This window comes from Emydura macquarii, unplaced genomic scaffold (genome assembly GCF_026122565.2).
Source record: "Emydura macquarii macquarii isolate MOO-44397 ecotype Brisbane River unplaced genomic scaffold, CSIRO-AGI_Emac_v2 contig_2488, whole genome shotgun sequence".
Taxonomy (NCBI): domain Eukaryota; kingdom Metazoa; phylum Chordata; order Testudines; family Chelidae; genus Emydura; species Emydura macquarii.
In genome coordinates, this window is record NW_027132625.1 from 1 (window position 1) to 27,395 (window position 27,395).

Here is a 27,395-nt window from a genome sequence, read left to right on the forward strand (position 1 = left end):
ATATCACGTCCAGCACTTTCCCCACATCCACAGAGCCAGTCACCTCATCATAGAAGGCAAATCAGGTTGGTCAGGCATGACTTGCCCTTGCTGAATCCATGCTGACTGCTCCTGGTCACCTGCCTCTCTTTCACGTGCCTCAAAATGGATTCCTTGAGGACCTACTCCATGATTTTTCCAGAGATTGAGGTGAGGCTGACCGGTCTATAGTTCCCTGGATCCTCTTTCTTCCCTTTCTTGAAGATGGGCACTATATTTGCCTTTTTCCAATCATCAGGGACCTCCCCCAATCTCCATGAGTTTTCAAAGATAAGAGCCAATGGCTCTGCAATCACATCAGCCAACTCCCTCAGCACCCTTGGATGCATTGCATCCGGCCCCATGGACTTGTGCATGTCCCTCCTTTCTAAATAGTCCTGGACCTGTTCTTTCAGCACTGAGGGCTGCTCACCTCCTCCCATTCTGTGCTGCCCTGCGCAGTAGGCTAGGAGCTGTCCGTGTTTGTGAAGACAGAGGCAAAATAAGCATTGAGTACCTCAGCTTTTTCCACATCATCTCTGACTAGGTTGCCTCCCCCAATGTGTAAGGCGCCCACACTTTCCCTGAACTTCTTCTTGTTACTAACATCCCTGTAGAAATGCTTCTTGTTACCCTTCACGTCCCTTGCTAGCTGCAACTCCAATTGTGCTTTGGCCTTCCTGATTTCACTCCTGCATGTTCGAGCAGTACTTTTATAATCCTCCCTAGTCATCTGACCAAGCTTCCACTTCTTGTCAGCTTCTTTTTTGTGTTTAAGCTCACCAAAAAGCCAAGCTGGTCACCTGCCATATTTGTTATTCTTTCTGCACATCGGGATGGTTTGTTCCTGCACCCTCAATAAGATTTATTTAAAATACAGCCAGCTCTCCTGGATTCCTTTCCCCCACATATTAGCCTCCCAGGGGATCCTGCCCATCAGCTCCCTCAGAGAGTCCAAGTCTGCTTTTCTGAAGTTCAGGGTCCGAATCCTGCTGTTCTCCTTTCTTACTTTTGTCAGTATTCTGAACTCAACCATCTCATGGTCATGGCTGTCCTTAAGTAGTTTTCCTCTTGACAGACATTTAATTCAGCACTTTTCAAAGTAAATTCCATTTGAAATACAAATAATTAAACACTATCCTGAGTTTGTATTCTCATGTATGTTATTTCTCTCATGTTTCCCCACTGCAAACTTTGAAGTAACATTTGATTTCAGAATTCCTCTGTCCAAGGGAAGTAAATTATCTCAAATAAACTTTTCTGGCTTAACCACCATTGCCTAGATCAGTAACGAAAAGGAAAAAACCCAACAATATAACCTTCAGTTTATCGTATCACTAGTGCCTTATTCTTTAAGCAATGACTTCATGGTTAATTTCATTTTCATTGCTAACAATAACATGCTTAGAGATTGCAAAATCTTTTATGTGTCAGTTTTCTTTTAATCCCCATTGCCACCAAGGAAACAATTGTGGTTTACCCCGATACAGGTGCCTTCCACTTCTGGTAGTTCATTTATCTCTGGGTCTTCAGCCGTAAAAGTGTCGGTAGAATGAGTCTCCTACATGGGCAGGTTTGCATCATGAGAAAAAAGCACCTGTACTCTTATAGCTGTGGTTATACATCAAGCTAGCTAACTTCATGGAAAATCCTAGAGATTATGAGACCCAAGTAATTTAATCTTGATGTAACTACTTGAGGTCAACCATCTCCCTCCCTTCGCCCCCCCCCACCCCCCGGAGCTCATGATATTCTTATTAGGAGGGGCATATGCTCCCATGAATCATAACACAAAAGAGTTGGAGAAAAACGGGTAATCCACCTGGGAGACCATGTGACACGAATAGTTCAAAGAGCCTTTAAGAGAGAATTAGCAAAAACCATTAAAGAAAAAAAAACTGTTGTCAGCCCTAGATATGGTTCTTATGATGTTTATTTCCCTTGCAAATTCTCGGATGATAAGTAAGGGCTGAGCTCTGTTAGATGTTTTTCCCACACTCGGGGCATCTAGTTTCTCTATGAGGTGTGCATTCTCTGATGTCTAATAAGGGCAGAACTCCGAGTGAAGGTTTTCCCGCACTCACAGCATTCATAGCGTCTCTCTCCTGTGTGAATTCTCAGATGCCTCGCAAGGTGTGAGCTGTGAGTAAAGTTTTTCCCGCACTCATAGCATTCATAGGGCCTCTCTCCGGTGTGGATTCTCTGATGTGTAATGAGGTCTGAACGCTGAGTGAAGTTTTTCCCGCACTCACAGCATTCGTAGGGTCTCTCTCCCATGTGGATTCTCTGATGCTTTCTAAGCTTTGAGCTCTCAATGAATTTTTTCCCACATTCACAGCATCCATAGGGTCTCTCGCCAGTGTGGATTCTCTGGTGTGTAATAAGGCTTGAGCGCCAAGTGAAGCTTTTCCCGCACTCACAGCAGCCATAGGGTCTCTCTCCTGTGTGGATTCTCAGATGTGTAATGAGGTTCGAGCTGCGAGTGAAGGTTTTCCCGCACTCCCAACATCCATAAGGTCGCTCCCCTGTGTGGATTCTCTGGTGTTTAATAAGGTCTGAGCGTCTACTGAAGTTTTTCCCGCACTCGGGGCATGTGTTGATTCTCTCTCCTGCGTGGATTTCCTGTTGGGCTGTGGTTTCCTGGAGGTACTTATGAGGTCCCCAACAATTAATGGACTTATTCATTTGCTCCCTTGGCTGGTTTCCCTGCCACCTCTCTGGCATGCGCTGACTCTCACAACCTTTTCCCTGCTCATGACTCCCAGATGCATCCTCTTGAGATATTTGCAATAACGCCTTGTGTGTTTCCACTTGCTCAGCATCTTCCTGCTGAGATTTCTTCTCCTCGTTCTCACTCACCATCCCATCACCTGTTAGCACAGAAAGAGACACCTCAGAAAGAGGAATGGAAAAGGAGAGAGGAAACCAAAACAAGTGTTGGAGAGAAGGAAATTAATCAGGAACCGAATTTTCCCCAAATTCTTTCCCACAGGGCAGGGGGGATCAATTTTGCCTGTATATCCCATCCAAACTGCTGAGCCATTTGGTCCCCAGCCTGTAGCAGTCCCAGGGACTGTTACAGACTGGGCACAGACTGGCTAGGCAGCAGTTCTGCAGAAAAGGACCTGGGGGTTACAGTGGACAGGAAGCTGGAGATGAGTCATCAGTGTGCCCTGGTTGCCAAGAAGGCTAGCGGCATACTGGGCTGCATTAGTAGGAGCATTGCCAGCAGACTGAGGGAAGTGATTATTCCCCTCTATTCAGCATTGGTAAGGCCACATTTGGAGTATCGTGTCCAGTTTTGGGCCCGCCACTACAGGAAAGATGTGGACAAATTGGAAAAAGTCCAGCAGAGGGCAAGAAAAATGATGAGGGGGCTGGAGCACATGACTTATGAGAAGAATCTGAGAGAACTGGGCTTGTTTAGTCTGCAGAAGAGAAGAATGAGGGGGGATTTGATAGCAGCCTTCAACGACCTGAAAGGGGGTTCCAGGCAGGATGGAGCTAGGCTGTTCTCAGTGGTGGTAGATGACAAAACTAGGAGCAATGGTCTGAAGTTGCAGAGGGGGAGATCTAGGTTGGATATTAGGAAAAACTTTTTCACTAGGAGGGTGGTGAAGCACTGGGATGGGTTACCTAGGGTGGTGGTGGAATCTCCATCCTTAGAGGTTTTTAAGGCCCAGCTTGACAAAGCCCTGGTTGGGATGGTTTAGTTGGGGTTGGTCCTGCTTTGAGCAGGAGGTTTGATTAGATCAGAGGTCCTCAAACTGGGGAGGGGCAGGCCCCACTGGGGGAGGGGGGGGGACACGGAATGTATTCTGGAGACCATGAGAAAATTTGTGGGGAAAAACTTGCTGTGCACATTTTACCCACAGCAATGAATAATTAGCAACGCTGATTCCTTTAGACATATCAGGTCCTCAGATGGCACTGGGCATTTTGGCAGACATCTGTTAAACTGGCATAGCATTATACAAAGCCGTTGCCATCTGTAAATGAATCCATTAGCCACGAAGTCGTGTGTGCCTTTAATTGTAAGCATGGACCACAATCACAGTTTTGCTTTTGCTCTTATTATTATGGATCGCTGGCTCACTCGTGCAAGAGAAAAACCAGCGAAAAACAAAGACAAAACTGATTCAAGTGAGACAACGCTGCCCCACGTATCGGTAAATGTGCTCATGTGGCAGAAGTGGGGGGTGTAAACTACTACAGACACTGAGAAGGGGGGTGGAATCAAATAAGTTTGAGAAGCACGGGATTAAATGACTTCCTGACGTCCCTTCCAACCCTCCTCTTCTAGGATTTAAACACTCAGTGGGAAGGGAGGTGAAGGAGGAAGTTACACTTAGGTGTCATGGATGGGTAGGAAAGTCATGAGTGACATATGCCCTGAGGATACAAACCTGCTGGGACCAGTCCTGAACTCAGACAAGGCACAAGGTCTTTGTCGGGAATCCCAGCTGTTTTCTTCGGATGCTGACAATTTTTTAATCGATGGAACAATTCCACAGCTGTGCAGGCCTCTCCAAGGCGCTCTCTTCCCTCTGAATCCTGGAGATCTGGGACCCATGACTCGTCCTCTTGTTTCAGAGGGGAGACAACATCACATCTGAAAACGGGAAACTCTGTACAGGGAAAAGAAATCAGGTAAATTCATGGGAGATTTGTCACCCCCCAAAAAAAATAATCTATTATTTTAACCCCTGCCCATTTTGAAGTTGCAATAAGCTGGGGCTAGCTCCCCAGATGCTCAAAGGTGTAGGACGCTCTGCTTAAAGTGGGATTTAATTAACCCTGTCTCTGCTGGGCATAGTAGAAAGTGAGGGCCTGAGATAAAGGCCTGAGTACAAGGAAGCAATAACTCAGAGGAAATCCTCATGAGGAAGGCAAAGGGGTGGTAACATTTTGCACAGCTGAGATGGGTTAGCATGGGATAGGCTCAGTGTCTGGGTGCAGGCCACGTGTCAGAAGCTTCTGTTCATTACGCCAGACCTAAACTGAAGCTGTGCCTTAGCGAAGAGAAGACGTTAGACTTTGTGCTACACAGCTCGTGTGCTCTGTTCCCTGAGTGTCCTGTAACGGGGAGGACAGAGCACTGCTGTGTGTGTCACTGTCATGTCGGGGTGATGCTGACACAGGGCAGAGTCAAGGTTGCATTGTGGGGGTGACATGAACCTTCTCTCTTAATTTCCCCTTCTAATAACCCAGGGGACGGGACTCCTTACCCAGCGAGGTCACGTTCTCGTAGTTCTCCTGCGTGACGTCTCTGTGGAGGGCTCTCTGGGAGGGGTCCAGCAGAGCCCATTCTTCCCTGGTGAAACACACAGCCACCTCCTCGAAGGTCACCGGCCCCTGAAAAAGCAAGAGTCCAGAACTCAGCATCTGCTGCCCCCCGTGATCTCCCCCACTATACACAGGGGAGCAGGGCCAGAGCAGGACACACACTCAGCCGAGTCCCACCCACAACCTCCTCAGAGCATCCAAGAGGTATTAGCGTGAGGGGAGATAGTGGGAGCCCCTCAATCCTTCCCAACAGACAGAGGTGGTGTTCACTGTCATCACACATGATTTGCCAGAGGCTGATACAGGAGATGCAGCCCCCAGCAGGTCCAGGGTGAACCCCGGCTTGTAGGAATCCCAACTCCCGCCCCATTGCCAGCAGCTGGACGTCAGGGGATGGGGCATCTCCCCTAATCCTTATGGGTGGGTGCCCCCTTCCTATCACACAGCAACCTCTGGTTAGCAGATCCATGCTCCAGCACCGAGAGCCTGGCAAGTTTTCCCAGCCCAGACCGGTTTGTTCCCTGTCTCACAAATAGGGGAATTTCCTCACCCAACCCCCCATGGGTGTATTCCTCCAATCCAGGCCCCAGATTTAACTAGTCCCAGCAGGTTCATCACGCCTTGTCCCCCTCCCTTCCTCCACCCTGTGCACTTCCTGTGCCCCCTCCCACCCTCAGCTCTAACTCCCTGGACACTCCCACTTCCCGTGCATTGACTGACCCCTCTCGCCTCTACAGGAACCCACCAGCCATTGCCTCATAATCCCCACCTGAGCCAGCTCCGCTGCAGCCACTTCCCTGCCCCGAGCAGGATGGAAGAATCTGGAGTGACCCGTGGCCGTTATTCTGCAGCCTGTCCGGGGGAGAAGGGTTATTGGGGACATTTCAGAACAGACTTTTGGTCATTTCACATCGCGATTCACACTGGTTCTTTCTCTGCAGAGATGTTCTAGACTCTCATGCTAGGAAATGCTCAGTCACTTTATTGCAGGGCAGAGCCAACCCCAGGATAGGGGGACTGGACAGCAAATGTGAAAAATCGGGACAGGGTGTGGGGGGTAATAGGCACCTATATAAGACAAAGCATTTGTTCACCCTACACCAGGACTAAACCCACTGAGACCCTTTAAAACCCAACATGGTGACCGAGGGCAGCACATTCCCCCAGCGGAGGGGGAATGACGCAGAGGTAGGGACCAAGCAAAATCTCTCCAGTGCTGATACAGTCACTGGATCTGAGGTTTAGAAGCTTTTAACCTCGCTTCCCATGTATTCCTCCTCAGGTTCCCTCTCCCCTCCTGACTTGGAGACTTGGTTCATGTCTATTCCTGGAGGCCTTCGCTATCCGGAAAGTGCTTGTAACCAGTTTGGATCCAAACTCTCTGCCTCACCCCCCCTCTCTGCTACCCACTTGATGGGGAATTCAGTCTCTCTGGCTGTGATGCAGGATTTGGAACGCCGGAAAAGATGATGAATGCGGGTTGCGTTGAAATTAATATTTCCCAGGGTTGGTCCATATCTGCTCTAGCAGCTAGCTGCACAATTCAGACCTGGTCCATATACAGTGTAATGCTCTTTCCCCCTCCCTAGCCAACAGGGATACAAAATAACGCATGTGCAGCATTTCTCAACTGGGGGCTTGCAACCCCAAGGGGGTCCTGACAGGCAATTACATGAGCTGTGAGAAACTGACGGATTTATTATGATCTTAAGCAAAAAACAAATCTCACTGCCCCACTTCCTTCACTTTTAACCCCCAAGGACGATTATTCTCCGTCAGCCTCTTGAAACACACGCCTGCAAGTTATATGGGATCAGCCTTGAATGTTTTGGGGTTTTTTTATTCTCGTTTCATACTAAATGTAAGGGGATCCAAAAGAAAAGGGCTCACCAATGGGAAAAGTGTGAGAAACACACGAACACGCCCGGCAGCAATTCCCTCTTGGCTCAAAATGAACATCCACGGGCAGTGGGTGTGCAAAACACCAGCCCCCTTGCTCCGCCAGAGTCTGTCTACGCCCAGGCTCCGTCCCTCCCCACGCCTGAGATTCTGCTACCTGCTTCTGACTGTTTTCAGTCACTTACTAAAGCCGTCAGATTCCTCAGTGTGTGGATATTTGGTCTGTCTCATCCTGTTTCCCACTGTTCAGGGTGTCGTTCCTTTCCCCAAAGGGAAACACACCCCTGAGATCAGGATTCACTCTGAATCCCCATCAGACATCACAGCTGGAGGGAATCTGTCAGTCATGGGCCTCTCCCTGCTTCACAGCTTCCAGGCGCACACGGGGGCTGAAGGTCATGCTGCTCTGTCGCTAACATGGTTATTGGTCTGAAATCCCCCCTGCGGCCCGTCAGAGACAGACACGTACCTGTGTCGCTCCCCAGCTCCAGGCGCAGAGTCTCTAGGGAAGGAGAGGACAGGAGAGGTGAGAAATCAGTTCTTCACGTTCCCGGGGAGGTTCCTTTTGATTATTAATGTCATAGCTTTTAATTACGAGATGGTGACACGCACTGAAGCGGATAACACAGCCGCTGCAGACAGAGCCCGCCCCACAGTCCCCTCCCATGGCTGAGAAAGGCTGTGAGAAAGCGGCGTATCGTGGCTCTCCGGCACCTGGGGGCCAATACATGCATTTGTACCCCACGTCAGCAGCAGCAGAAGCAGTGTCCCCTGGGGGGGGATCTGCGGGCCCGTTTCCGCTTTCCTTATGGGGAGGGGGCAACAGTGAAGTACCGAGGGGGCCATGCACCCGAGCACCGGCCTGGGGAGTGGGGGGGCACCAACTGGGCCCTCCTGGGAGAAGCCGGGACATCCTTGGTGGCCACACGGGGGGGAGGACCGAGGTTCCTCCAATGAGAGCCCAGCCGGCGCCTCCCCCCCGTTCCAAGGCCAGCACCCAGGGACACAGTCCCCTCCTGCCTCCCCCCTCGCTACGCCACTGCTGAGAGATGGAGCGCAGGGTCAGCAACATCACTAGAGCCCCCGACTCCTCCCCAGGGCGAAGGTCACTCTGACGAGGGGAGACGCCGCCCCCAGACTCCCATTCACCTTTGAATCCCAGCAGCGCCTCCTGCAGGTTGGCACTTGTCAGAGAGAAATCGCCGAGTCTCTTTTCCAGCTCCACGAACCCCGGCTCTGGCTTCTCAGACGTGCTGTACTCCCTGCCAGGGACAGGAGGAGGGGGTGAGAAATGGGCCCGATCCCCAGAGCCTGCAAACTCCAGGAAACCTGGATCCAAGCTTTCTCGCCTGAGACGGCCACTGATCTGGTGAGTCACCTGCGCTCTCGGGCGGGATGGGGTGTGGGGAAACACTAGGGCAAAGAACAGAGCCAGGCTCAGAAGATTTCTCTGGGGAGCTGAGCCTGGCTGCAGACAAACCCCAGATCTTCAGCAGGGAAAGAACCCGGGCGCTTTCACCCCCAAAGCCCTGACCCCTTCCGCTGAAGCAGTCACCCTGGGGTATCCAATTCCTTTGGCGGACAGGGCCATAAATCCATGGTCTGAGACGGTCAGTGGACCAGAGCATCAATTTAGGACTCTGTGCCCTGCTCCGTTCACATGCTGCTCTCAATGGGACAGCCAGGTACAGAGAACAAAGCGAGAACCCACCCTTTGCATAGGCAATACAATTTTAGTTTCTATATTTTAAGTCCTTCACTGTTACACCCAGTATCGTGCAGGAGGAAAACAGCCCCCTCCCAGACGCCTCCTTAGGAGTCCTGCTATTTCCTACCCTTTGTTACCCTTCCTTTCTCCATTTCTCTCTCGCTTCCTCGTCTTTGTGTCTCTCCTTGGTTCTCCTCTCCCTACAGCAGCCCCCGATCCCCAACCATGCCTCTTCACGTCCCGGCTCCGGGCCGCTGGCGGACGCAGCAAGGCAACACGTGGGAGGTGACGCAAGCGAGAAAGGCCCTTTAGAAAAGGTGCACACTGAGACGCCACACGCCCGGAACACACGACGCAGCCACCCCAATCCAGGCGACTGGCCGGATCAGTCCCGTCGGCCAGAGGTCTCAGAGCCCTGGGGGGTCACCGCATTAGCTGTCAGAGAGCAAAAGGCTCTTCCCCTACCAGAACCAGCCACTACGGGCCAGGAGACAGAATCAGGGCCGGGGGCCGCTTCAGATCCAGGTGGGTTATCAAACCTAACAGAGCAGGAGGGGGAGCAAATGACACCTGGAACTTACCTGCCTCCGGTGCTTCCAATCTCCTAGAGAGGGAGAGAAAGAAGAGGCTATCAGGGGGCGTCCCCAGCTGCAGAGGAGTCTCGGGTGCTTGGGGAATTTCACATTTACCTTCCCAGAGCAATTGCTGCCGCCTGGCAGGGACTTTTTGCTCTCGCCAGGCCCAGGAATCCCTGCTGGGAGCTCACCATTGGGGAAATCTTCTCCCCCCACGCACTTGACAGGCAGGAAATATTTCTCTGCACGGAGAGTCAAATCCTCCCCTCTCCCCCACCCAGTGCTGAGAGCCCCAGCAGGCCCCTGATCCGGTAAACCCATTAACCCGGGTGATGTGCCGCCTTCGGCCTGGATCAGGACTGCGGCATGTGGGGGGAGGGGATTTCCCCTCAACCTGCAAATACAGACAGACATTTGCGGGGCAGGAGAGAAGGTCCTGGGATTGCAGCATCCAGGATTCCCATGTCCCATCCCTGGCTCTGCCACAGACTCACCGTGTGACCGTGGGCAGGGCTCTGCCCCTCCCTCTGCCTCATTTCCCCCTTTGTCCCACAGGGATCACGCCCCTGAACCCGCTTTGTAAAGTGCTTTGGGGTGTGGGGCGGAGAAGCTCCTATAGAAAAGCTGCAGGTTGTTATTTCAATGACACAGCCTGACCTGCAGGGATCGGCTCAGCGGCTGCTGCTCCTCCTCTCCTCCCCTCTCACTGAGCAGGGAAATCTCCTGGACGCCCTCATCCCTTCTCTTGACAATGGCTCTCTCTAGCTCCTCCAGCTGGGACAGCAGCAGCTGCTCCTGCTCCTCCAGAAACTCCCGCAGCTCCTTCCACACCCAGATGATTTTTCTCTCTCCACTTCTGTCTGTTTCTGCAATCACAGGGAGAGGGAGCTCAGTAACGGGGGAGAATCATACATGTGCCTCCTAATGGGGGAGTTATTGACCAGATCACGGGGTCTCTTGCAGTGGAGGATGGGAAATTCACATAGGCCAGGAAGGGTGGAGGCTCAGGGCAGGGGTGAGCTGTACATCGCCAACAGGAGGGAATCTTCTCCCCAAACCTCATCAAATTGCCCTGAGCCAAACCCTCCATCTCTGCAGCCCGTTTCCTCTCCTTCCTCCCCATGTCCCCTAGGTGCTAGAAAGGACCCGGGCACTGTAACATCCAAACAGCCCTTGGGCCAATATCTAGACAGACCCTCTCCTGCACAGCCGCCCCTTGCACCCTAAGGGCATCGTGTCACCCACACGTGTCCGACCCTGCGCTCTCCCTGGGCTCCAGGGGGGACGGTTTCCTGGCTGGGGCTGGCAGGACGGGCCCTGCACTCACCATGTCACTCAGGGCGCTCGGATCCCAGGCCAAGCTGAGGGCAGGGGGCTCTGGGCACCTACCAGCAGCTCCTCGCTTTGCTGCTCCTCCCCGGCTTTGGCTGCGTCTCTCTGTTTTCTCAGAGGGGACAGATGCTCTGGCGCTGCCTCCTGGGAGAAGCAGGGAGGAGGTGGGGTGGGGGTTACAAACAGCTGCAAAGGGCCTCCCAGCTGCCAGATTTCAGGGCCCATCCAGCCCTTTAGACTCCCCTGCGGTGTCCCTGGGACTTGCTTAGACCCCCACCCCCCAGGCGAGTTCAGTCTCAGTGAGGATGATCTGGGAGGCGACGGTGAAAAGGGGGACCTGGTTTTCTAGACAAAACACAGACCCCCCCCCCCATGGTGAGGTGACGGGGTGCGGCCCGACCCCCCCCCCCCCCGCTCCTAATGTCCCCTGGGCCCACCCACCGCCCAAGTAACCAACTTCAGACATTCCCCAGCTCCAGCCTCCCCCCCAAGTGCCAGAGCTGAACATGGGCCCCCCCACCCCAGGTCTGCCCCCCACAAACCGACACCCCACAACCAGCCCCAAACCCCAGCACCCCCCCCCCCACCCGATCCCCAGCCTGGCCCCTCCCGGCCGGATCGTGTCCGCCCCACGCGCGTCTCCGGCCCACGCCGCCCCCCCGGGCCCTGGTCCCTCCCCGCTGCCCCCGGACCCACCGCGCTGCAGAGCCGGAGCACCCTCGGCGCTGCGCTCCCGGGCCCGGCCATAGCTCGGCGGCTGCAGACACACAAAGGCGGGGGGGACTGGCGGCTGCCCACACATGGCAAGGGGGGGGGCGGTTGTTGCGGGGTGTGCCGGGAATTGTAGTTCGCTCCCCCCACTCCGAGTTTCCCCTGCTATCCGGGAGGCCGGTGGGGAGGGGGCAGTTGTGGGGCGCGTCTGAGTGCAACGGAGGAGCCCGGAGTGACTCCGCGTGAGGTGGGGGGGGGGGGCGGAGAAGCGGGGTGTGAAGGTGGGGGCTGGGGGGCAGAGGGAGGGGTGAGTCTGCATTAAAGGTGCGGGTTGCGTGGGGGGGCAGAGGGAGTCTGGGTTGAAGGGGTCTGGCTTGGTGGGGGGAGAAGAGGCGGGGTGTGAAGGTGGGGGGCAGAGGAGGGGGAGAATCTGGGTTAAGGGGGGTTGGCTACATGGGGGGGGGGGAGAGCAGGAGAAGCAGGCCCTGAGTGTTTTAAGAAAAAAAGACAAAACTAACAAAGAAAGAAACCGAATTCCGGGTTATTCTGGGGATCCGGTCCGGTTTGTTCCCTCTGGGATCATTGGGGGGGTGTCAATCAAGTGTGGCTTCAGATATCTTGTTTCGGGTCTGGATAAGTGTTTTCCTCCCCGCCCCACACTTGGAAGCAGCCCCTAACCGACCACGGGGGGGGGGGGGGGGACGAATATGTTTGGCTCCGGGGCCCATGAATGGTTAATCCGGCCCTGTGCGGGCGTGGGGGGTGGGGGGATAGGGAGAGTCAGAGAGGAGAAAAAGTTACCACAAGCCTTCTGCAGTATTTGCAAGAATAGAAGTTGGGGAGCATAGGGGCTACCCCTCTGCCCATAGGGTGGTACAACTAAACCCCTGCTTCCAGGGGGCTGTGTTTTCACAGACAAAGTGCATTCCCGTGCTTTCCCTATCTGAAATGATGCATTAAGCGGCTAACGGAGACTTGAGTCAGTGAAATATTTGTCATATACCACCCCAAAATATATATAATCGTCACATGTGTTTTAGTCCCTAATCAATTTATACGTCTGCATAAAATCTCATAGCAATCACCAATTTATCTTAGCTGCTCTTCGGACTCCCTGAACCGGACGCCCTTTCTTGTAACCCGTTGTCAATAGAGTTTTGCTCCTTTTAATTGCTTACTTTTAAAAAAAAAAAGGTTATTTCTATAAAAGTAAGCTAAAGTTATTAGAGAATTCAGGATGATCTTGACCAAGAGGACAAGCCGTCTGAAGTCCATAGGAGGAAACTGAATAACAACAAATGCAAAGTGGGGCACTTAGGAATGAATAACCAACCGCAGCAATATAAAATGGGAAATGACTGCCTAGGAAGGAGCGTTGCTAAGGAAAGGCACCTCTTTTTTTTTCACCCAGGGGGGCAGGAACCAAGTTTTAGGAGCTCTCTTGAGATAGCAACACAGGCAGAACAACGCCCTTGGGTTTTAGCAGTCAGGAAAAGGGCTTAGAAATCGTCTCTGGAAAAAAAGATCAAAGGGCAAGTGTGTACCAAAGAACAGAATTGCCAATTTTGTGGTCAGACCTTGTTGTTCAATATGTGTGAGAGTGATAAACGGGGAAGTCCATGGAAAGAACAGTGGTAGCTTTTTGCTCCTCAGTGTGTGTTCAAGAGGAATCCATCCATATTGCAAATATTATTTACAACACTTTACACTCTTTGCAGTGTTTTGGGTGCATCAAATGATTTGTTCCTGAGAAAATGCACGGCCTACTCTGCACTGGAAAGGGATGAATAAAGAAATCCTAAGACCGTCACTCAGGGTTTGACGTACAACGACCCAGAGGTTTAACTCTGCAGGATGCTTTCTAAAAGGCCCTGAAAAAAGACAGAAATCTGGGCTGGGTTGGATACAGTTGGATATCTAATAGATATTGCGAGGACCTTCCCAAGGCGCTTTGTGAAGTTACAAGTGTCACTTAGGATTTTTCAGCTACAAATATAATGGCGACAAGGTACTTTACTTTAAGGCAGGGATAGTCAATTATTTTTTGTCACAGTCCAAATTTCTTGGGTCCAGGTATAACTGAGGTCCTGACTCCCGAGAAAAATTTTTCCCACCACAAGTGCCCCTGTTCAACAAACACATACAGTGCCGTGTAATATACCCAGGGCCTATCGCTTATATTTTTAGTGGATTCAATGAAAAATAAAGTCAAACCACGGTATAACCTAAAAATAACCCCCAAGAAAGGTGTAATAAATCCCAGCAGGGTCTTGGAGAAAGTACATACAGTAAAACCTCAGAATTACAAATGCTTCGGGAATGGAGGTGATTTGTGACTCTGAAATGTTCGGTAATTCTGAACAAAACGCTCTGGTTGTTCTTTTGCAAGTTTACAGCTGAACGTTGCCTGAATACAGCATTGAAACTTTACTGGGCAGAAGCAAAATGCTGCTTTTAACCATCTTCATTTAAATGAAACAAGCCCAGAAACAGCTTCCTTACCTCGTCAAATCTTTTTTTTTTTTTTCTTTCCCCCAAACATTCCTTTTCTTTTTCAGTCGTTGACTTTCAACACAGTACTGTGCTGCGCCGCATTTTGCTTTTCTCCGCTGCCTGATTGCACGCCTCTGATCCCAAATGAGGTGTCTGGTTAACCCACTGATCCGTTTGGCACTCTGGTATTTGTATCTCTAAACGTCTACTGTCGATGATCAAACGCCTTTCATTAAAACACTTTCAGGCAACTGGCTTACCTTTTGAATTGGTTTGAAGTTTGCAGAGAGTATTAACCTTGGTTAATTAACCTTAACCTTGGTTTTAACCTGAACCTTAACCTTGGTTTTAACCTGAACCTTAACCTTGGTTTTAACCTTAACCTTAACTTTGGTTTTGTCAACTAAAATTGGAATGGGTCTGGGAGGGGATCTGGGCAGCAAAGCGGGATGAGTGTGCATGAGCATTTTTGATCTCCGAGCCAGGCTGGTGAGGCTGTTGGGCTATAATCCCGATGCCCCTTGGAGGGCTGGGATAGTGGGGGGAGGGCAGGGGACTCTGGGGTGGGACCAGATAGCCACCATGGGGAGGTGGGGGGAGGCTGGGGACTGGCCCCAAAGGAGGAAGAGTGGGGAGGACACAAGGCTGGGCAGGGGCTCCAAGGACGGCTCTGTGGGGCACGAGGCCAGAGTGTGTGTGTGGGGGGGGAGGGGGGGTTCCAGGGACTGCTTGGGGGGGCATGAGCCCAGGATGCGTGACACTCCATCACTCCCTGATTGGAAGGACAGGGTGTAGCGGACACACATTAGGCTGCCTGCGGTGGGTGGGGGGGAACAGCTGCCACACTCGCCCCATCCGTGCACGGCTGGCAGAGCCGGTGAAGCTGCGTCTGCGTCTGGTGATCCGGATTTGGCCCACAGTCCACCTATTGATTTCTCCTGCCGTGAAGTAACATAGGGTTAGCCAACGCATACCCTTGCTTACCTACCTCAGGGTAACCACCTCAGATGTTCTCCTCTCATTCTCCGGCCAAGACAACTTATCCTTCTCACTAACAACACACTCCCCAGCCTCAGCAGGGCAGTCCCAGCCTGAAAAAGCTCTGGAGGATGAATTCCCCTCTTCCCCAAGAGCTCCTGGCTCCTTTCCACCAGGAACTGTTGTCGTTACTGTGGGAGGCACCAGCTGGCCCTGCTTGCGATGAAGCCTGACAGGTTCCTTTTGTTAGCGTGCGAGCAAATGGTCAGTCTTTGGAAGATAAGCGTGTTGCTGTGAGTTCCGTGTTGTGGCTGTCCTGGGAGAGAAGCCGTGGCCGATGGCAGACTTCACTCTGCTTTATTCTCTGTATATGAGGCGATACTTGGCACAGAGCAGCTTTCCAGGAATCAGGAGCTGGTGTGTGCTGAGGGGGCTGCCTGTGCGCTCTTTGCCTGTGTTCGAGGGTGGGTGTATTTGTGTAAATAAAGCGAATCACGGGAAGCCGACCTACAAGAGCCAGACCATCTCTCGCTCAGCAGCTGGGCCACTCTGGCAGCGGGAGAATACTCTAGTAAAACCGATGGCAGGGTTAGTCATTATGTGTGCAGTGCACATGCGCGTGCGAGGTTCCCCCACGCAGATAAAGGATGCGCTCCCTGCCCCCGAGAGAAGAGACAATAATCCCAGCAGTGTCCCTGTGACACGTAAACCTGGGGGGCAGAGAAAGGAAACCGCTGTGCAGGCCCCCTTGGCAAAGAGGGGGATCTGTCCTGCTCGGCACTGGATATATTCCCCCTGCCCCCCGCGCACTGGGGTGATCAACACAGGGATAATGCACTAAATGGAGCTGGGCAGGACTGGCAGCTGGGAACCTCTCCGCAGTTATTCCCCCTGCAGGCCTTTGTCAGCGTCTCTCTCTCGCCTCCTTCCCTGTCTAGCCCCTTCCCCCTCGGGCTGGGATCCCTTCCTGGGGGGGATTTTTCCTGGAGCTGGATCGGCTCCTCCTCGTGGGGAGCCAGAGCCGGTGTCTCCCAGGGAGGGCAGCAGCTCTGGGCAGTCACGGCCGCGGGAGGGGGGCGCAGATGGTGTCTCGGGGGGGAGCTGGCTCCAGCCCCTGGAGACCGGCCCAGGGCCGAGCGCAGGCAGCCTGCATCCAGGGGTTGGTATTTGCAGGGCACAGGAAGGGGCTGGATGCAGCAGCTGGGAGCGGGGGGCGGGAGGGAGGATGCAGGGATCGCAGAGAACAAAGAGCCGCGATCAGCCGCCGGGGCAGCTCCCGGGCGTGGGGACGAATCGCGGCAGCTGCCTCCGCTGGGCTCCGGGGCGGTGCTGGGGGAGGAGAGACCGTCCTGACCGCGCCTTCCCTGCCCGGCCAAGGGGGGACCTTCTCCGGGCCGGGCTCGGCCCAGACTCTGCTGCCAGCAGCTGCCCAGAGGGAGACTCCAGGTGACCGAGAGCGACCTTGGGGAAAGGGCCGGGGAGGGGCAGGAAACTGACTCTGCCCAGTGGGGGCCCCCCGCCCCCATCTCTGCTCCCCGGGGTGGGCGAGCCCCAGAGATGCTGCCCTCATTCAGATGAAGGCCAGAAGGGATCGTTCCCATCACCTGGACTGACCTGCTTGGCCCCGGGCCTTACATTCCCCCCCCCTCCCATCCCCCACCACTGTATTGCCTCCCACAGCCTCTTTGGATAGAGGAATCTTCCTTGGCTGGGATCCCCCCTCCCCTCCCCCCCCCTTCCAGGCACTGGCAGAGCTGGGCCTGAGGCAGAGAGAAAAAGCCCCCGAGAATGGGATGGTGCCCAAGTCTCCCATCTAGGGGGGGTCAGGAGAGGGGAGAGATTGAAGAAAGGAGGGTGCCCAGAGAAATAAGTGGGGGGCAGATCCCCAGATCTCTAACCCAGCCAGACACACCTATGGTAGCGTCCCTGGACAGACTGACTCTCCTGAGAACAAGGTGAGCGAGGGGCAGAGGAAAAACCAGTTCCTGTCTCTCCCTTTTCTCCCCGCCCCAGGCAGGCATGTGCTGCCCTGGGGACATAGGCCCTGGGACTCCTCCAAAGGGTCTGTCCTGGTCTGGTGTTGGATTCAGACCCTGTTTCTGGAGGCTTTAAGAATATCTTGGTGGGTTTAGCCCAGGTGGGAAGGGCCAGGTCTGTAATACGGTGTAATACGGTGACTGGGCGTTTTCCAAGCATGGCAGAATCTACAGCTTGGGTCTGCAGGGAAAGAGCCCCCGGGGGGAATCGTGATGTGAAATTAACTAAATCCGGCTCTGAAATCTCCCCCGTTGCCCTGACAGGCTGCGGAATATCATCCGTGTCTCGCTCCAGTCCCGGTGGGACAGGGAAGGGAAATGGCTGCGGTGGAGATCGTTCAGGTAGGGATTCTTGCCGGTGGCTCCTGCTGGAGGAGGAGGGGCAGTAAATATTGCAGAGGGCAGAACTTCTGGGGAGTTAGGTCTGGAGGGAGCAGGGAATACACAAGGTGAAGAAAGGGAGGGGAACAGAGTGTGACGAACCTGCTGGGACTTGTTTGACCTGGGCCTTGATTCTAGGAACAAATCCTTGGGTGTTGAGGGAGAAAATTCCCTCCTTTGTGAAACAGGAAACAAACCAGCCAAACGTGTGGACTGGGCTGCGAAACGGACCAGATTTCCAGTCCTGACCCTCGACCTGCTAGCCAGAGGCTGGTATGAAATGTGAAGGGGACACCCACCCAGCAATGTGGTGTAGGGAAGGTGACCTGGCCCCTCACATCCAGCTGCTGGCCACAAGGAGGTTCTTGGGATTCCTACTAGGGGGCTCGGCCTGGACCCTGCTGGGATCTCTGTCTCCTGCACCCGCCTCTGGCTAGTGAGTGTGTGACGAACGTGAAGGCCCCATTTTTCTGCTGGGAGGGACGAGGGCTCTCTCTTTCTCCCCATGCTCTGGTGCCTCCTGGTGGCTCTGAGCCGGGTGGGGCTAGGACTGTGCTGACTGTCTGTCTCTCTCAGAGCTTCCATGGACTGTCACTGTGAATAGTGGGGTTGTCAGTGGGGCAGCAGGTGCTGAGTGCGGGACTCTTGTTTTTCAGGGGCTGGTGACCTTCGAGGAGGTGGCTGTGTGTTTCACCAAGGGGGAGTGGGCTCTGCTGGACCCCGCCCAGAGAGCTCTCTACAGAGACGTCATGCAGGAGAACTACGAGAATGTGACCTCGCTGGGTAAGGATTTCCATCCCCTCCATTATTAAAAGGGGAAACTCAGAGTTAAGACTCACCTCACCCCCACACTGCAGCCTCTACTCTGCCCTGCATCAGCATCACCCCGACACGTCAATGACACCCATAGCAGCGCTCTGCCCTCCCCTGCTAGAGAACGCTTTGGGAACAGAGCACAGGAGCAGTAGAGCGCAAAGTCGAATGATTTCTGTTGGCTAAGGCAAAACGTGGGTTTAGTTCTGGCATAAAGAACAGAAGTTGCCTACGCCTGGCCAGCGCTCAAACACTAAGCCTGTTCCACACAGACCATAGAATCATAGAATCATAGAATATTAGAGTTGGAAGGGACCTCAGGAGGTATCTAGTCCAACCACCTGCTCAAAGCAGGACTAACCTCAGCTACATCATCCCAGCCAGGGCTTTGTCAAGCCGGGCCTTAAAAATCTCTAAGTATGGAGATTCCACCACCTCCCTAGGTAACCCATTCCAGTGCTTCACCACCCTCCTAGTGAAAAAGGTTTGACTAATGTCCAACCTAGACCTCCCCCCCTGCAACTTGAGACCATTGCTCCTTGTTCTGTCATCTGCCCCCACTGAGAACAGCCTAGCCCCATCCTCCCTGGAACCCCCCTTTCAGGTAGTTAAAGGCTGCTATCAAATTCCCCCTCACTCTTCTCATCTGCAGACTAAACAACCCAGTTCCCTCAGCCTCTCCTCATAAGTCTTGTGCTCCAGCCCCCTCATCATTTTCATTGCCTTCCGCTGGACTCTCTCCAATTTGTCCACATCCTTCCTGTAGTGGGGGGCCCAAAACTGGACACAATCCTCCAAATGTGGCCTCCCCAGTGCCGAATAGAGGGGAATAATCACTTCTCTTGATCACTGCCTTTGCTTAGCCCTCACTGAATCCTGGGGACCGCTGGTGTGTACACTGCCGCAATCTTGACAACCTCCATGACAAGCACACTGCTTTGTGCCCCTTCACTGATGTGCCCTACACCAGTCAGTACAGACAGGAGGCAGCCTCAGTCCCTCAGGGTTCACACGCCCCTCTTTTTGTACCACAGTCGCCGCTCCACCCAGTTGCTCCAATTCAACCCTCCGCCATTCAATAAAAGCTACAGTTGATACCGTGCACACAGCTAACCGCTGGTACTCCAACGCTACACAAACAAGGGCCTGTTCTCTTTGTCTGTCCTCGTATCGATTCTAGGTCCATAGATTCTTAAGGCCAGGTGTGGACTATTAGGTCACCTAGTCTGACTTCCTGTAGAACACAGACCATAGCATTTCATTCCGGTACTGCTGTACTGAGCTGAATATCTTGTGTTTGGAAGGAACCATCTTCCAGAAGGGCATCCAATCGTGACATGAAGACTTCAAGAGATGGAGAATCCTCCCCTTCCTGCGGCAGCTTGTTTCACCTTGGCACCTCCCTTACGGAACCGTTTCCAATGGCTCCTGCCAACAGCAGCGGGAGAGGTTGCAGGGCAGAGTTAAAGTTGTTGCAGGGACGGCGTGTGTGATCCTTTCATGCCCAGGGTAGCCACCTGAAAATGCCAAGGTCAGGGCAGATTCTGCCAGCACTGGAGGGTGACACTGAAGTCAGACTTCCCAACCAGCCACAAACTGCGCTTCTGATCCCCAAACCACTTATCAAGAAGCCAGTACACAAATACACACAGCCTCCTTTACAGCATTTCAGTCTCCAGCCCCCAATCAGCCACTAGGTCCAGTAAAGAGACCAGTTATTTAAACTCTATGCTCTTTACCAAAAAGGTTTCTCCTGACCCCAAAGGGTCAGCCACAGCACCAGATCAATATAAGTTTGGATCTTACCCAAAATACCACGCTGCCAGCCAATCCTTTAGTAACTAAAACTAAACGTTTATTATAAAAAGAAAGAAACAAACAATAAGAGAAATGTTAAAGGATTAAAGCAATCAGACACATACAATTGATTTGAAAGTCCATATTCATCAGGTTTCTAGAAGAACTGTGGAGTTTACAGGCTTGTATAGTCCCTCTGGTGACATCCAGTACCTGGATGGGTCTCAGTCCTTTGTTTCACAGCTTCAGTTGCAGATGACTTGATCCAGAGGTAGATAGGTGGCTGGAAGCTGAACAGGATTGTAGACAAAATGGATCCCGTGCACCTGCCTTTTATGTCCTCTGGCCCTTCCCATGTTGCTTGTGGAATTTCTCAGGAACCAAAATGGAGTCCAGAGTCACATGAGCAAGTCCTGGTGACTCATCAGGTGTATCCCTGGCTTCTCCCCCTGGGCCCTTTGCACCTGGAAATTTCTTAATGGGCCATCAAGCAGGCTATGGTTCTGCAGCCATCCTGTCTGGGGTGTGACCCAGCCAGCACAATTTGAAAGAGATATATATGAAACATATCCATAACTTCCATTACACATATCACACATGAACATCAACATCATCATCTTACTTGGCACATTATAGCCTTTCTAACAGTACCTGACATGGCATATCTCACATGAATTATTATGATTTTGACATACTGATGTCAAAGAATATAATAAATGCACCCCCCCCCTCCAACCAGCATGATACCCCCAACGCCAGACTGGTGTAGAAGGGAGTAATCAGAGCTGAATACACCTGAATGGTCCCCCTTATCCAGACAGCGTGACAGCGTGTCCTTTATTTCTTTATTTATTGGTATGCAGAGGTTTAAGCTTAGCCACCGTCCATATGGTGAAAGGCCTGAGACAGCACTGGGCAATCTTCACCCTGCGTGAATGTAGTGTATGAGCATTTAGTTTCCTTTTTCATAACTGTGTCCACACTTGAGCTGTTGCCAGCAGAGTTACATTGGATGGAGCGTGTGTGTGCGTACGCGTGTGCTTTTTCACAGCCCTAAACAGCAGAGCTGTAGAGGCAAAATTTTAAGAGCAAACCAGGTCAGAGTCAGAGCGCTTGAAAATATGCCTCTTAACCCAGAAGCTTTGATGTCCGAGGGCAAAGCTTTCAAGGGGAACTCCTGCAGAATGCAAGAAGAATGCACAGCACACATTGTTGGAAAGGTGACAGCAGCAGGGCTTTAACTCAAATGCGTGGGTGGCGTTCAGGTTCAATGGCCACCGGATGTTCTCTTCAGCCAGTCAATTCCCGTGATTTTTTGAACTAACATGTATATTGTCTGTGGGATCTCAGTAAAACACGAGACACCTCTGTGCCCTCTGCCACTTGGCATCAAGAGATCCATGATCCTCTTCCTTCTCCAATCACTGCATCGATGTGTCCTTACAACAATCCTTCTGATCCCCCGTTCCAACTTTCTGTTTGAGTTCCCCAGGGCTCAGTCCTGGGTCCCCTTCTTTTCTTCCTCTGCACCTTACCTCCGGTTAATCTCATCCGCAAACACATTCAACGACCGACTCTACGCTCATAACTCACAGATCTCCTTTGCTATTCCCGCCCCGTCTTCTTCTGTCCGAACTGAAATCTCAGCCTGCCTCTGTCACATCTCCTTTTGGATGTCTAGCCACCGGCTCAAGATCAACAGCTCAACCGGCTGGAAGCAAAGTTCTTAATATTTCCCCTCAAGCCATCTCCCCCATCTTCTTTCCCTATCACCGCAAACAGCACCATCATTCTGCCTGTCATTTAGGCCCATAATTGGGCAACATCTTTGTGGTGGACCTCACTCTTTTCTCTGACCTCACCCTGCTCAGATCTGTTCAGAAGTAAAAAACCACCTCATTATCCTCGAACATGACCTCTGAGGAAAGGCTGAATGAATTGAGCGTGTTAAGTCTTGAGAAAAGAGTGAAGTGGGATCTGAGAACAGTTTTCCAACATGTAAAAGATTGTTACATAGAGGACAGTGACCAACTGTTCTCCATGACCACTGAGGGTAGGAGAAAAAGTAATTGACTTGATCTGTTGCCATTTTGGTTTAATTTGGAGATATAAAATCATGTGGAGTCTTAGCTATGGGGCTGGTTGCTAGATTGCTTTAGAGAGCCCAGAACATTAGCATGCATGTCCAAGTCAAGTTTGAAGACTGTTAAAGAAACAGGTTAGAGAGGGGAAAAAAATAAGGAACAATTTGAGAGAAGAACAAAACAGGCAAAAAAACCTTTAATAGAGAATCAGACATGCTCATGAAAGCAGAATGAAGTGTGCACAAGTGGTACTTTTAAGATTTTTATTGTTAGACTTTTTTCTGCCATGTAACTTTTTGTTATGATTATTAAATGCAGGGAATGATTTAGGGTTGACGGAAAATACTTAGCTGAAGACAAGATCACATTTATCAGAATAACCAAACTTTAAATAAATTAATAAAAGCTATTCTGTTCATCAGAGGTACCTGAAGCACATTGTTGCCTAATTAGGTAGGTGTTCAAGAGGACGTCTACTTTCTATACCATTTGATTTTGAATAAATATACAAGGTGGTACTCCTAATATTTCATGGGAATATTCTTCAGGGTGTTAGATTTCGTTGTTACACATTGAAAAAAAATAAAAAATCAGTAATAGTGTAAAGCTAAAAATGAACCATTGGTATTTTTCCCATACAGGACCACTGCCAACTTCAATTTTTTATATTAACTATTTTCAGATAATTCAAGCTGCCGGGAGAACACCCTTTAAATACAGGAAGGCCCTGCTAGTTTTTTTAAACCTTGAAAAACAAACAAAAACATTTTCCTCCTCCCCCTCTAAAGTCAGACATCAACATCAGATAGAGGTTTTTAAGGCCCGGCTTGACAAAGCCTTGGCTGGGATGATTTAGTTGGGGTTGGTCCTGCTTTGAGCTGGGGGTTGGACTAGATACCTCCTGAGGTCCCTTCCAACTCTCATCTTCACAAAAGTGACACAGCCCACTATTACAGAAAAACAGCTTACTTTCTCATTTTAACCATATAATTATCAAATAAATCGATTGGAATATAAATATTGTACTTACATTTTAGGGTATAATATACAGAGCAGTATAAACAAGTGAAATTGTCCCTCCTGAAATCAAATGGCCTGGTTTTTATTTTTCATGTTATCCTTTTCCAGAAGAGTTAGTCGGTGACTCCTGAATTATATCAGCTAATTTCCCAGCTTTCTCCACACACAAGGATTTTTATACTTCCTCCGTTATACCTCACTCACTAAATTCCCTAACTCCGAAAAATGAACTTTCCTGACATCGAATGCTGCTAAGATCTGCATTCACTGGTATCCTTGTCCCTCCTATTTCTTACTCCACCAAACTCCATCAATCCATGCTTACTCTTATCTTCTTCCGTAGGACATTCTCATTGTCTCTGGACCACTCCGTCCGTTAGAAGCAGTTCCAGGAGGATTTGCCTTCTGTCTAGAGTCTTCACTTTCTGGGATATGCAATTACCTTCTCTATTTTTTAGGAGCCTCTTCGATAATGAGTGTCTGGCTGTGTGTGTGTTCCCAGCAGAGATGTGGGTTGTTAAATCCCTTGTAAGCAGAGTGTTCTGCACCTTTGAGCATCTGGGGAGCTGGCCCGGCAATTTTATTGGTTTAAAATAGACTGGGGTTAAACGAATAGAATGCTTTTTAAGATAAATGGCCTATGAATTCACTTGAATTCACTATGAATTCCCTTGTTTTCTTTCCCCTGGGCAGGATTTCCTGTTTCCAAACATGATGTGATCTTCCAGCTGGAAGGAGAGGAAGAGCCGTGGGTTCCAGATCTCCAGGGTTCAGAGGAAAGAGAGATCCTCCGAGGTCCCTGCACAGGTGAGGAAATAACAAACCAACTCAGAATCTGTAAATGCCTGAGGGAAACAGCTGGGATTCCCCCCCATCCAATTTTTTTGTGAACTCTCTGAGTTCAGGATGGTCCCCAGAAGATATCTGACACCTGGCAGTATCTCCCGCCTTTCCTACTGAGTGTTTGGATGGAATATGGAAGCAGAATTGCTCCCCTTCCCTCTCCCCTTGGGGGAAGAGTTTGGGGGAATTCAGTCCTCCAATTTTTATTTTCTGTCTTTCCAGCACTTATTTTGGTTTGTTCTCTGCTTTTCCATCCCTGTTTCTCTTCTATTCCACAGGCGATGGGACGGCAAGTGAGAACGAGCAACAGAATCTTCAGCAGGAAGGTGTTGAGCAAGTGGGATCACCTGGGGCATTATTGCAAGGATCCAAAGGGAACATGTCCAGGTGCCGTGAGCAGGGGAAAGCCTGTGACAGTCACCACAGGCCAGAGAGAAAGCAGGGAAACCAGGCAGAGGAGAAAGTATCTACACCCATTAATTGTCAGGGAACTCACAATGAGCTCAAGGAAACCACATCCCAGGAGAAAATCCACAGGGAAAAGAGAAAAAATACATGCACCGAGTGTGGGAAAAAGTTCAGTTACCGCTCGGCCCTTATTCGACATGAGATAATCCACACAAAAGAGAGACCCTATCAATGCAGTGAGTGTGGGAAAAGTTTCAATCATACCTCAGCCCTTATTAGGCATCAGAGAATTCACAGAGGAGAGAAACCCTACGAATGCTGCGAATGTGGGAAAAGCTTCACACAGAGCTCAGACCTTTCCACACATCAGAGAATCCACACGGGAGAGAGACCCTATGAATGCTACGAGTGTGGGAAAAACTTCAATCACAGCTCGGCCCTTATTACACATCAGAGAATCCACACGGGCGAGCGCCCCTACGAATGCTGCGAGTGCGGGAAAAGCTTCACTCAGAGATCAGCCCTCATCTCTCATCAGAGGATCCACACTGGGGAGCGCCCCTACGAATGCTGCGAGTGCGGGAAAAGCTTCACTCGAAGCTCAAACCTTGCTACCCATAGAAGAATCCACACAGGAGAGCGCCCCTACGAATGCTGTGAGTGCAGGAAAAGCTTCACTGACATCTCCTCCCTGATCTCTCATCAGAGAGTCCACACAGGAGACAGGCCCTATGAATGCTGTGAGTGCGGGAAAAGCTTCTCGCAGAGCTCCACTCTCATTACACATCACAGAATCCACACAGGACAGAGACCCTATGAGTGCTATGAGTGTGGGAAAAGCTTCACTCAGAGTTCAGGCCTTCTCTATCATCAGAGAATCCGTAAGGGAGATAAACACCATACAAACCTTGTCTAGGGATGCCAAAAGCTTTTATTTTCTTTAATTCTTTTGGCAGTTCCCGGGTGGTGGCCTTTAAGGCAGTTTGCATCATGTGCATCACTGTACTTTTTCAGCTCCCACATGAGTTGCCCACTTTTGCCTTTTGATGCTCACCCTTCTTTGGGTTGACTCTCGGGGTCCTTTCTATTGACTCCATTTTCCTATGAGTCATGGGAATGTGTGTCCTTTCTATGAGGATGGTCCATCTGCCCCAGCTGGGCAAGATGGGAGGTGTCTTCAACTAGCTACATCGAGGTAAAATCTACCTGAGCCTCCTCACTGTGACTTCCATGGAGCTAGCTAGCTTGAGTTAGCTTTCCTGATGCAAAAAAGAAAACTATTCTGGCAGTAAAGACATGGGCCAGGTGTAGTGGCTGCGGTTATCTAGCACATTTCAGAGAATCATAGAAGGTGCAGGTTGGAAGGAACCTCAGGAGGTATCTAGTCCAACTCCCTGCTCAAAGCAGGACCAACCCCGACTAAATCATCCCAGCCAGGGCTTTGTCAAGCCACGCCTTAAAAACCTCTAAAGATTGAGATTCCACCACCTCCCTAGGTAACCCATTCCAGTGCTTCACCACCCTCCTAGGGAAAAAGTTTTTCCTAATATCCAACCTAGACCTCCCTCACTGCAACTTGAGACCATGGCTCCGTGTTCTCCCATCTATCACCACTTCCTCCTGACCTGACTGAGCTGAGGTTATCCATCCCATTTCCTAGTCTAAACAAACCTGGAGCATCACATTTATACCCTTCCTCCCACTGCAAATGTATTGTGAGAGCCATCAAATTCCTGTCTGCAGAGAGATTTTCTCATTCCCAGTTGTTCTCACGGTAACCTGGATTGTGCTGAACCGCGGGGTTTTAAAAAAATTTTAAACTATTTTTCTCATTTAAATTTATTTAGATACAATGAAGAGAAGAATCAGGGACAAGAAAATAAGTGCCATTTCAGCTTTTGTGATGCTGGAAGGAGATGGAGGAATTCTTTCCTTTCCCATCACCCCAGAATTGTTGCCTTGTGTCCAAGCCATGCAGGTTTTACCTCTTTCATATTTTCACTTCCCAAAGCGTTGGAGGAATTCCCTCCTTTCCCATCACCCCAGAATTGTTACCTTGCATCTGAGCCATGCATGGTTTACCTACTTCATATTTCTTCACTTCCCAAAGTGTCCGGTGAGCTAGAGTTCTTAGCCATCTGTGCTTGTGAATGTCGCTTGTCAGTCTTTGATCCTAAATCAGACTCATGAGGGCGGGAGATGAAAGTGTCACAGACCTGGAAGGGGATTTCAAATGGAGCCCAAACTCAGTGTGATCATTCGGAGTTTAAATCCCAGTTTCCCTCCATTGGCAAAGCCACTTCTGGGAAGGTCGGCTGATTATTTTTCCCATTATGAGGATGCTAAAACTTTTGTAAATAACACTAATGAGACAGCACTGAGCAAAGCAGCCTTCAATGCATCCGAGGAGAATGCAATGGGAGAATCTCTGAGCCTGATTCTGAGTCATCAGATGCAACCTGCTCTGGAATTTCACGTTACATGAAAAGGAAAGTGTCTTTTACTTCTCTGTGATATGAATTTTCTATCTTTCATGAAGGCCGTTTGGTCATATATCTGGATATTAGTTTTGTTTGACAGAACGTAGCTCAGATTTATTGGGAACTTTCAGACAAGTGACCATTTGCTAAAATCATCTTTTCTTACTTTGGTTTTGTTTTTTCCCACGTCCTTCTATGCTGATACAGAGAAAGTTCAGGTGCAGTTCAATCAACAGGAGAGAATAGCCCAAGCTTTGAGCAGGGGGTTGGACTAGATACCTCCTGAGATCCCTTCCAACCCTCACCTTCTATGATTCTGCTATCAAAGAAAAAAGGAGTGGTTGTTTGTAAATCTCCACTCTGAAATGGTGAACAACAGCAAACCCCAAACTGCCCAACTAACTGAAGTGCATTTGATCATAGTGTAGATCAGTGGTTGAATATGGTCTCAGATGATCCAGGAAGAGAATTCCCAGAGTAAGTGACTTGCAACTAGGCAAAATGCCTATTGATTTGGTTCCCAAAGAATTTGT

General features: G+C 50.7%; 1 protein-coding gene and 1 pseudogene across 1 annotated transcript; one reads left to right on the top strand and one right to left on the bottom strand.

The window, feature by feature from the left end:
- Positions 1 to 956: 956 nt before the first annotated feature.
- The window catches only part of LOC137163275 (zinc finger protein 420-like), a 42,849-nt pseudogene continuing 16,410 nt past the window's right edge, over positions 957 to 27,395 (bottom strand).
- On the top strand, positions 16,265 to 25,298 carry LOC137163274 (zinc finger protein 773-like). The gene is made up of 5 exons (XM_067563456.1): positions 16,265 to 16,446; positions 17,301 to 17,378; positions 18,074 to 18,200; positions 23,825 to 23,938; positions 24,253 to 25,298. Exons 2-5 carry the CDS (start codon positions 17,355 to 17,357, stop codon positions 25,296 to 25,298), a joined length of 1,311 nt encoding a protein of 436 aa, XP_067419557.1. The 5' UTR covers positions 16,265 to 16,446; positions 17,301 to 17,354.

What these genes read in the sequence shown, in the direction of transcription:
- LOC137163274 (XM_067563456.1), top strand. Translation starts at nt 17,355, where the DNA reads ATGGCTGCGGTGGAGATCGTTCAG. An exon ending in CTGCGGTGGAGATCGTTCAG is followed by an intron (nt 17,379 to 18,073) that starts GTAGGGATTCTT and finishes CTTGTTTTTCAG; the next exon opens with GGGCTGGTGACCTTCGAGGA. An exon ending in CGAGAATGTGACCTCGCTGG is followed by an intron (nt 18,201 to 23,824) that starts GTAAGGATTTCC and finishes TCCCCTGGGCAG; the next exon opens with GATTTCCTGTTTCCAAACAT.